The sequence below is a fragment of the Oncorhynchus nerka genome, linkage group LG2, assembly GCF_034236695.1.
Source record: "Oncorhynchus nerka isolate Pitt River linkage group LG2, Oner_Uvic_2.0, whole genome shotgun sequence".
NCBI classification, from domain to species: domain Eukaryota; kingdom Metazoa; phylum Chordata; class Actinopteri; order Salmoniformes; family Salmonidae; genus Oncorhynchus; species Oncorhynchus nerka.
In genome coordinates, this window is record NC_088397.1 from 35,443,843 (window position 1) to 35,455,570 (window position 11,728).

General features: G+C 41.2%; 1 protein-coding gene across 1 annotated transcript; it reads left to right on the plus strand.

Annotated features, from left to right (window-relative positions):
• The first annotated feature begins 842 nt into the window (after positions 1-842).
• LOC115125583 (zinc finger protein 501-like) lies at positions 843-11,413 on the plus strand. The gene is made up of 2 exons (XM_029655099.2): positions 843-1,474; positions 9,985-11,413. The coding sequence occupies exons 1-2, from the start codon at positions 1,087-1,089 to the stop codon at positions 11,112-11,114; spliced, it is 1,518 nt and encodes a 505-aa protein (XP_029510959.2). The 5' UTR covers positions 843-1,086; the 3' UTR covers positions 11,115-11,413.
• Positions 11,414-11,728: the final 315 nt, after the last annotated feature.

Genomic DNA, 11,728 nt, shown 5'->3' on the forward strand with positions numbered 1-11,728 from the left:
AAAGAAGCATTTTCCAGTTAGCTACCAACTTGAAAGAGGGAAATAACATATAAAGAGAGGCTTATTTGACGCCAAACCAACAACAGTAGTTACTAGAACATAAATTGCTAATGTATGATGTAATGTCAACTTTATACATTTCTATCCCTGGACCACTCAATTTTCAAATTCTCCATAAACCTGCTGTGGATTACCCAGAATCCCATACCATTATCACTGAGTGTAATGCAAACACAACGAGCAGCGCAGCGGTCTAAGGCACTGCATCTCAGTACTAGTGGCGTCACTACTGACCCTAGTTCAAATCCAGGCTGTATCATAACAAGCCGTGATTTGGCGTCGCATAGGGCACCGCACAATTGGCCCAGCATCGTCTGGGTTAGGGTTTGGCCGGGGTAGGCCGTTAATGTAAATAAGAATTTGTTCTTATCTTACCTGCCTAGTCAAATAAAGGTTAAATATATTTAGAAATATATAACTTCATTACACCGTTACACTGGCATACAAACCGAGGAGCACAGAGTTGATCATACATATTGACGTTAAGAAATAGTGCATTGTGGGTAGTTTAGAAGATTTCCCGAAATAAATTAATAAATATGTAATAACGCAAAAACATAATTGTTTGTACTTATAGGTAACCATAAAGTGACTACAACTAGCTTACTACGTTTTTAACCACACTGTACTGTTACACTGGTGAGTAAAACCTTCCTACCCTTTAACTTTTTCTGAACATTATACAGTAATATACATTTTAGTCAACTGCGTTACCCACTCCAGTCAGCAGATGGCAGTGTAGGAATTTAAGGCAGTGCTGTTAGTGAGACGTATAATCTAGTGTACGGAACGCTTCTTTCAACAGCAGCAACAGTAAGTCAGCCACCTCGGTAGCTTGCTAGACAAACTAGCCGAAACAATAAAGCTCTTTAGGCGCGTTAGTGTTTATTGGCCACTGTGTTTTAAACCCACTTCTGTCGTCTAGTTAGTTTTCCGATTTAATTTCATATTTACGGTGTTGTTGTTATTTTTCAGCTAGCGGGCTGGTTAAGTTAGCAATAGCCGAGCTAGCTAATATCCCCGACCATGAGTTCACTAAGCTACTCTCCTTCTGCTAAAGAAGAGGCGGTCTGCTGGACGGAGAAAGAATCTCTCGTTAAAGAGGAGAAGGAAGAGGAGGATATCACAGTAAAACAAGAAATAGAGGGTGAGGCTGTTACAGTGAAAGAAGAAGAGAAAGACGCTTTCAGAGTGAAAGAAGAGGAGGATGTTACAGTAAAAGAGGAAGAAAAGTATTTCAGAGTGAAGGAGGAGGAGGATGCATTTTTTGGAGTGAAAGAGGAAGAGGGGGAGAGGGGGACTGTCACATTGAAAAAGGAAGAAGAGGAGGAAGCTGGATATCTGGGCCCGGTTTCCCAAGGGCATCTTAAGGCATCCAGTGGCTCTAACGATGAACGTTCCCTGGTTAACACGAGTAAGTACTGTCTTAAAAGCAGAGGCACAAGCTCTACAGTTGTTGAACTTATGTGTGGTGTTAAAGGGGAAATATGCAATTGCTACATCGATATTTAAATGTTTTATTATTTATTTATAGGCATTAATTATTGAAGAATATAACACATGCCTCATGAGCTTAGTTCAACTGTTGTACCCCATCAGAACCCCAAATAAGAAATAAGAAATGTAAATCAACACTGTATAGCCGGTTAAAACTATAATGTTGATATCATGGATGTTCAGTCCTTGCATCCATAGGGCTGTCTATGAATTTGAGAGTAGTTACATTTCTCCAGCCCCATCCATCATCTTATTAGCAAAACAGTGGTGGAATTACAGCTTTGTTATTGTTTGAACTGCAGATTGGTTGATTGATTGTTGTGTGGCTTTTTTTAAAGGGACAACCTAGTTTTTTAACAGAAACAAAATGGCAGCCCAGAGACCTGAGCTGTGTTAGAATACTTATTCTAACCATACTATGTGATGCTTATTGGTCAAAGTATGGATATAGTTAGTTTGCCAAAAGTTCCCGGATGTCATACTACATACTATGCCAAAATACGAAGTATACATGCAGAGGACTCTATTTCAGTGTTTTTAGGGCCCAAAATGCATTTCTTCAGGAAATGGGCGTGGCTTCAACTATTTTCAGATTTGAAGAAAATGGCGGAAAATATGCAGCTGAAGTTCAACGAGAGAGTGGATACAAATGAACTGCTTTAAATAATTATGCCTAATGTTAAGAAAATGTTGAGCAATGTAATGACTTTTCAAATAAGTTATGTTACACATTGTTAGCTACACTATCCTTACAAACCGCATAGCATATCTTTATAGCCATATGTACCAGTATGTCAGCTTGCTACATAATGTTAGTTGGCTACTAATACATCAAACTTGCCAGTATATTAACTATATTCTAACTAACTAGCCAACGTTTATTGACTTGATTATTCACGTCATTCTTAGCCAAGGGGTCGTGTGCATTCTCAATGGACATTGTTCATTCGGGGTCGAATGAACAATGAATGAACAACTCCGATTTCAGAGCACTCTCGTCTGAGTGTACCAGAGTGCAGAATAATTAATTTACTCGGACATGGAGAGGTTGAAAATATCAGTGAAGACACTTGCCGGTTGGTCAGCGCATGCTCGCAGTACACATCCTGGTAATCCGTCTGGCCCTGCGGCCTTGTGAATGTTGACCTGTTTAAAAGTCTTACTCACATTGGCTGCGTAGAGTGATCACACAGTCTTCCGGAACAGCTGGTGCTCTTATGCATGTTTCAGTGTTTTTTGCTGTAGTTTAGCTCTTCTGTCACTGGGAATCTATCGGTTGTGCTTCCCTTTGTAGTCTGTAATGGTACATGTCTGCCACACCCAAAGAGTGTCAGAGCCTTTGTAGTACGATTTGATCTTAGTCCTGTATTGACACTTTGCCTGTTTGATGGTTCGTCAGCGGGCATAGTGGGATTTCTTAAAAGCTTCCGGGTTAGAGTCCCGCTCCTTGAAAGTGGTAGCTCTAGCCTTTAGCTCAGTGTGGATGTTGCCTGTAATCCTTGGCTTCTGGTTGGGGTATGTACTAGAGGTCGACCGATGATGATTTTTCAACGCCGATACCGATTATTGGAGGACCAAAAAGGCAGATGCCGATTTAAAAAATAATACAAATTAAATATATATATATTTGTAAATGTATTTGTAATAATGCCAATTACAACAATACTGAATTAACACTTATTTTAACTTAATATAATACATCAATAAAATCAATTTAGCCTCAAGTAAATAATGAAACATGTTCAATTTGGTTTAAATAATGCAAAAACAAAGTGTTGAAAGAAAGTAAAAGTGGAATAGGTGCTAACGTTTCAGTTCCTTGCTCAGAACATGAGAACATATGAAAGCTGGTGATTCCTTTTAACATGAGTCTTCAATATTCCCAGGTAAGAAGTTGTGGGTTGTAGTTATTATAGGAATTATACGACTATTTCCCTCTATACCATTTGTATTTCATTACCCTTTGACTATTGGATGTTCTTATAGGCACTTTAGTATTGCCAGTGTAACAGTATAGCTTCCGCCCCTCTCCTCACCCCTACCTGGGCTCGAACCAGCAACACAACGACAACAGCCACCATTGAAGCAGCGTTACCCATGCAGAGCAAGGGGAACAACTACTAGAAGGCTCAGAGCGAGTGACGTTTGAAACACTATTAGCGAGCACTAACTAGCTAGCCATTTCACTTCGGGTTACACCAGCCTCATCTCGGGAGTTGATAGGCTTGAAGTAAAAAACAGAGCAATGCTTGACGCACAACGAAGAGCTGCTGGCAAAACGCATGAAAGTGCTGTTTGAATGAATGTTTACGCGCCTGCTTCTGCCTACCACCGTTCAGTCAGATACTTGTATGCTTGTATGCTCAGTCAGATTATATGCACCACAGGACACGCTAGATAATATCTAGTAATATCATCAACCATGTGTAGTTAACTAGTGATTATGATTGGTTGTTTTTGATAAGATAAGTTTAATGCTAGCTAGCAACTTACCTTGGCTAACTGCATTCGCGTAACAGTCTCCTTGTGGAGTGTAATGAGAGAGAGGCAGGTCGTTATTGCGTTGGACGAGTTAACTGTACGGTTACAAGATTGGATATCCCGAGCCGACAAGGTGAAATCTGTCGTTGTGCCCCTGAACAAAGCAGTTAACCCACCTTTCCTAGGCCGTCATTGAAAATAAGAATGTGTTCTTAACTGACTTGCCTAGATAAATAAAGGTATAAAAAATAAATGTAAAAAAATTGGCAAATCAGGGCCCAAAAATACCGATTTCCGATTATGAAAACTTGAAATCGTCCCTGATTAATCAGCCATTACGATTAATCGGTCGACCTCTAGTATGTACGTACGGTCACTGTTGGGACGACGTCCTCAATGCACTTATTGATAAAGCCAATGACTGATGTGGTGTACTCCTCAATGCCATCGGAGGAATCCCAGAACATCTTCCAGTCTGTGCTAGCAAAATAGTCCTGTATCTTAGCATCTGCTTCATCTGACCACTTTTTTATTGATCTAGTCACGGGTGCTTCCTGCTTTAATTTTTGCTTGTAAGCAGAAATCAGGAGGATAGAATTATGGTCAGATTTGCCAAATGGATGGTGAGGGAGAGCTTTGTATGCGTCTCTGTGTGTGGAGTAAAGGTGGTCTAGAGTTGTTTTCCCTCTGGTTGCACATTTAACATGCTGCTAGAAATTTGGTTTGGCGGATTTAAGTTTCCCTGCATTAAAGTCCCCGGTTATTAGGAACACTGCCTCTTGGTGAGCGTTGTCCTGTTTGTTTATGGCGGAATACAGCTCATTCAATGTGGTCTTAGTGCCAGCCTCAGTCTGTGGTGGTATGTAAACAGCTACGAAAAATGCAGATAAACTTGTAGCTCCCTTCAGTAACCACGAGCACAACCGTTCCTTGATTTTAACCGGCGGCTTTATTCTGTAGTTTTAGTCAGAATTATCACCTTCCGTGAGAACTATCAAGTAAATGAAAAATACAGTTAAGCACACTCTTACATCCTTATCTTATGAGTGACTTATTAGCTTGGTATAACTCTGAAGTGCTTACATACATAACAGTTTAACCGGCGTTATAACGGGTTCAGATTAAACACACGAATAAAGGAAAAAATACCTCATTGGCTGCTTATTACAGAAGGGAGGAAATCAAACTTCACACTTATTATTCCTGGCATGAATTCACACTTCATCCTAACATACACTCTTCAACCTTTATGAACTACACCCGATGACATGAAAACTTAACTAACGCAGTGCAGGATTGCCTTCCTTCCAAAAGTGTGTTGCACGTTTGCTAGCAGAATGGAGGGAAGTGGGGGTTTATTCGATCGCCTACAAATTTCCAGAAGGCAGCCTGCCCTTCGGCCCCTATTTCTCCGCCTTCTCTTCACGCAATTAACGGGGATCTGGCCTGTTCCCAGGAAATCAGTATATCGTTCACATCGGGCTCGTCGGACTCGTTAATGGAAAAAAAGGATTCTGCCAGTACGTAGTGAGTAATCGCAGTTCTGATGTCCTGAAGTTAATTTCGGCCATAAGTTCCAAACAATGCAAAGAAACTATTTAAAAAAAACACAATTGGTTGGAAATAAGGAAAACGTCAGCCTTGCTCTTCTTCTTAAAGACAGTTATGCCGTGCTCCATGTTGGATCCAACCTCCATAAACAAATTTATGTTTATAATGTGTTATTGTCTACTTGATTTACAGTAGCGTCTTGTTAGTCAGTTTGGACACAGAGATACTTAGCTCATAATGTGTAGAGAACTGTTCCTTGATGTTTAAGCTATTGTACAACAGACAGAGCTATTTTCCTTTATTCAGGACATTTAGAATGACAACATATTACAGAGTATCCTAGTGGGATTATTCACAAAATTATCTGGTGATCAGGTTATGAAATGTCATGACAAAGACATTTTATTTTCCTTGTTTCATTCACCTGAAATATTAAATGATTTATAGTCCTACGTCTATGTTGTTAGGTTATGGGTCCTACAGTAGGTCTATGTTGTTGTTAGGTGAAGTTATGGGTCCTACAGTAGGTTTATTTTGTTGTTAAGTGAAGTTATGGGTCAATTTGGCATACACAAAGTGTACAAACACTCATTGTCAGGCTGATGGAAAAGCTAGCCAAAGAGCATTTTACTTGTTGAAGTATAAAGCAGTTGATTTGCGCCAATAACACAAACATTATATTAAGCAGGAGATTCAAACAAGCCTTACAATTAGAATCCAAAGTTGTAGTATTCAGAACACATTGTTTAAAAAAAAAACGAAAACCGGTTTCCGCATTAGCGTTGTCGGGTAGGTACCTTGTCCCTGTTTGGATTATTGGTGAAATCAGCAGTCAGACTATCTTCTTTAAGTTAATCAATCAAAACTTTATTTAATGTAATTGCAGACAGAAGTTGACAACAGGAACATAACGTATGTTTCCCAGTAAGTTCTGCACCCCACCTAAGGGCACAGCTGATTTTATACATGTGATCACTCCCTGGTGGTCTGATCACCTACGTCAATGTATGTGTCTACCAATAAGCTGAGGTTACCTTATAAGGTAACCTGGTACAGTAGCCTCTCTGAATTTCTTAGGATTGTCCACTGTCACACAAGATCAAAATGTCAAAACCAGACAGTGGTTACTTCTCTTTATTTAGTTTCGGTCTGACTCAGACCCAGCCTGCAAGCACACTCTCACAACAGCCAGGGCTTAACCACAAAGACTAATATAGATGCTTGTGCAACGTATAGTGGCAGTTTTTAGACACATAGCAACAGTATCTTATTATAAGGCCTGCAGCAAAACATATGGATCTTAAAGTCCCCTTAATCAATAATGGGGAGGGTCTTCCACCCCTACATTCCCCCCTCTGAGACTAATAAGTCTCACAGGTTCAATCATTATATTCTCCTCTGAAATCAAACAGAGTTGGCAAAACCCCAGGATCCATTTGATCCCAGGGATGGCCTGCTAAAGGGAGAAACCACACCTGAGGTTCCTGGAATGGTGGTGGGGTGAGTCTTTCTATATTGCCATTCCTCCTGAGTCCTGGGAAGAACGTCATGAGTTGGATAGACAATGGGATTAAGAGAAACCAGAACGATTTGCATCAGCTTCCACCAACACCATCACTCCAGCATGTTCAAGAGCAGTTACAGTCATTATCTTACAAATACAAACAGTAGCCAAAATCACCAATCCCACTACAAGTACAGGAGTAAACAATGAAAACAAAGTTAACATAACTTTCCCCATTACAGTTCCAAATTTAACATTTAAACCAGTCACCAATTTTGAAAGACAGATTTTTCAGATTGAGAGAGTTTTCTAAGATCAGTAATCTTATCCATTATCGCAGTCATATTCTCAGAGGAGTCAGGGAGGAGCATAACACAATTATCAGGACCAATAACACCTGGTACGTTACAGTGTCCTCCTTCCTTTGCCAAAAGATAATCTAAAGCCAACTCATGGCGGCTGACGACAGCTTTCAGATTTTGGACATCTAATGAGAGTTGGCTAAATCCTGGGATCGTTAAACTCATATAGGCCAGTAAAGAATTGGTTAAATTGTTTACCCACTTTCCCCGGACAGCCACACCCCGGGAGGACATGACCATAGGCTTCCTGATTGTCTGGGATGAGTCTTTTGGCACGCTTCAGTACCCCAGAGTTGGTTTTACCTGTTTTATTGAAAAGATCGGAGACCGGAATTCTTAACATGTACATTTCTGTTCTCCTCAAATAACCAACACCCCCCCCATCCAGGAGGTAAAGTGAGGTACCCCCTGTCACTGCATACGCACATCCATCCAAAGGGTGCTCCCATGCCTTCCTCCATCCAGGAGAAGTTTACACCTGTCACCTGTTGCATTACCCGTGTTCCCCTTCCCCTGTAATCCTATGTATGTCACTGCTTTCACCCATGTATTATTCTCCACATCCCCGTCCACAAAGGGAACGAGTCGGATTTGGAGAGCAATAAATACCCTACATGCGTGTTTCCATGGTTGCGGTTTTCTTGTTTCACAATCATAGTGTGTGTATGATGGTGTCCTCGACATCTGATGACTCTTTGGATTCTGTGGCTGAAACCTCTGTTGGTTCTTTGGCCTTTGGTCTTCCCTGTTTCTCCTTTGGCTCCTCCTCATCGGTGGATCTCAGCCTCTTATTGCCATGGTCACCTGGAAGGGTCCAATCCATCTTTGCTGGTTCCATTTTCTCGTATGGACTCGTAGTTTCACCTAGTCTCCAACGTTTATGGGAAACTCGTCAGGGTCTTTACCTGGGGGAACCTTGTTTGCTTTGCTAGTGTGAGAGTGGTGAAAACTTACAACAGAGGTCAGTTCCTTCATGTACTCAAGATGGTCACACTGTGTCTCAGTTATTTCTATCTGTCGGTCAGTCATAGGTCTCACCCCTGGAGTGTTCATTGGTCATCTTGTTAATATCTCATAAGGTGTACACCCAATACCTTTGTTACGGCTGCTGCGCAAATTCATGAGGACAATAGGCAAGCATTCCACCCAGATCATTTTTGTGGAATGTCAGGCTTTTGCAAACCCCCCTTTGATCATTTAATGAACCCTCTCTCTAATCCCGTTACTCCACGGGTGATAGATGGACACAAACATCTGGTCAACACCCATCATTTGGGCAACCACATCTCCTATGAGATGGGTCCCATTGTCTGCAGACAACCTCGCAGGCACTCCCAACCGGAGTATAATTTCCCTGACTAGCAATTTTGCAACACTTTGCATCGCAGTTGGTGGAGGGAAATGCTTCCACCCACCCGGTGAACCTGTCAATTATCACCAGGCAGTATCGCTTTCTTTTTTTTTGCTCTACCATGTCTATGTAATCCATAGCAAGGTGGGCAAGAGGTCATTTTGGAGTGGGGAACTTCCCTGGTTGCAGTGGAGTTCCCTTGTCTATGTAATATAACAAACATGTCGTGCAACAATAAATTAACTTTATATATATATATTTTTTTCACATGCTGATTTTGGCAAAACCATTGGACTGAAATCTTCTCCACCATATCCCCCTTTGACGAATGGCTCACACCATGAGCTAATCAGCAAACAGTAGAGATCATGATTGATGTTAAACAGGGCATGCCAGACAAAATATGTAGCCATAAGCCAGACCTATTAGTAAACCCTCTTTCAAACCACACTAGCATATGCTGAGTCTGAGTAGACAGTAAGGGCCTTCCCCCAATTCACAAGCTGAAAAGCACATACCCTGCAGGCACCAGGTTCATGGGTGTGACTGATGTGACTGTGGGGGAGCTGCAGGCTGTGGTTGTGGTGAGCCTGTAGAAACAACTTTGAGCAGCCATCATGTTCTGAGTAAAACCACCACTTCCGGTCTCCATCTGTGCGAGCTGGGCCTTCTTCAGTGCAGCGTCGTGTCCTCCTTTTCCTGCTCTCTGAATAGGTCACCCATGGATGGTGGCACATTTGCTTCTGTAGTAGTTTGTGTTTTCTACAGGTGGCCATATGTCTAGGATCTTCCAGTCTGTTCCTTTTTGTGGAGTGAGTTGGGGTGGCGAGGGAAAACTCGCTCCAGGAACTGTGCTTTCTTTTCTCATCCAATTCTATTGTTCTCATGCTGCTTGTTGCTGCTGTTGTCTTCCACCTCCTCCATTGGAGTCCCCTTGAGGATAATTGTGGTAGCATCTCCATTTTCTTCTGTCAGAGGGTAGATCTCTGTATAGTCACCCAGGGGTCCTCTGGGTTGATTTTCATACGGCGGCAAATAGTTGTCAAATAATTTAACAGATGTCAATTGTTGTACAACTTCATGGCCCTGCTCTGGGCATCACCTTATACCTCAAATAAACAGTATATTTCTGCTGTTGTGGGCCTTTAACCATCTGTCTGACTTTGTTGTTCACACAGGAGAGAGATGTGACTATCGTGGATCCTCTGGGGAGCCTCAACAACATCATGATGCTGATGAGGCAGAGGAGAGTCTCTCCACATCAGAACACCTCAAGAAACACCAGTGGAGACCCACAGGAAAGAAATCTCACTGCTGCTCTGACTGTGGGAAAAGCTTTTCAACATCACAGATTTTGAAGCTGCACCAGAGAACACACCCAGGAGAGAAATCTCATAGCTGTGATCAATGTGGGAAGAGTTTTACTACATCTAGCAATCTGACTATACACCAGAGAACACACACAGGAGAGAAATCATGTAGTTGTAATCAATGTGGGAAGAGTTACTTAAGGTTAAATTCACTAAAAGTACATATGAGAATTCACACTGGAGAGAAACCTTACAGCTGTGATCAATGTGGAAAGAGTTTTGTTCAATCTAGTGATCTGACAGTACACAAGAGAACACACACAGGAGAGAAACCTTTTAGCTGTGATCAATGTGGGAAGACTTTTATTGCATCTAGCAATCTGACTATACACCAGCGGACACACACAGGAGAGAAGCCTTATAGCTGTAATCAATGTGGGAAGAGTTTTATTACATCTAGCCAGCTGACTTCACACCAGCGAGTACACACAGGAGAGAAACTTTACCACTGTTCAAATTGTGGGAAAAGCTTCTCAACATCACAGACTTTGAAGCTGCACCAGAAAACACACACAGGAGAGAAACCTTACAGCTGTGATCAGTGTGGGAAGAGTTTTATTACATCTGGCAATCTGACTATACACCAGAGAGTACACACAGGAGAGAAACCGTATAGCTGTAATCAATGTGGGAAGAGTTTTAATACATCTAGTCATCTGACTACACACCAGAGAGTACACACAGGAGACAAACCGTATAGCTGTGATGAATGTGAGAAGAGTTATACTGCATCTAGCCATCTGACCAGACACCAGCGAGTACACACAGGAGAGAAACCTTATAGCTGTGATCAATGTGGGAAGAGTTTTACTGCATCTAGTGATCTGACGGTACACCAGAGAACACACACAGGAGAGAAGCCTTATAGCTGTGATCAGTGTGAAAAGAGATACTCTCGTAAAAGATCTCTGATCAAACATCAGAAAATACATACATGAAGGAGATATTTCATGATATCAATGAAATAACAATGTAGAATGTTTTTAACATTGTATTAGGAGTATTTTAAGGAATTTCACACTGTAGAACCCTAAACGTTTGCCCCATTCAATTGATTTCAGCATGATATGTATATTAGCCTCGGGAAAAATCCTGGCTCTGAATTGAAAGAGTGATTTAATAAAAAGTGACTAACACAAAAAGAGCTGTGTTACACTTACCATGTTGGTGACCCACTTGAATCAAAATGTAACACTTTAAATTGCAAATTGTCCTCTAACCAGGGATGTACACATTATTCCCAGATTCTGTGTGGTTTTTGAGCTGTTAGTTTTAACAGGACGTGCAACCTCATCTCCCTCCTCTCGCACAATGGATTTCAACACGATATCGATGAATGATGACAAATAAGTGTTGTGTACCTTTGTTTAGAGACGCCTAAATGTAAATGCATCACTCACAAATTTAGCTGATTGTCATGTTTTATTATTCCATGCCTCACCATTAAGTGAATTATTGCCAAATCATATTTACAATTCATGTAACATTTAGTAATCATAATTATTTATGCAACCAACTCGGGTATAATTATATTGACATTGTTGCCCTGCTT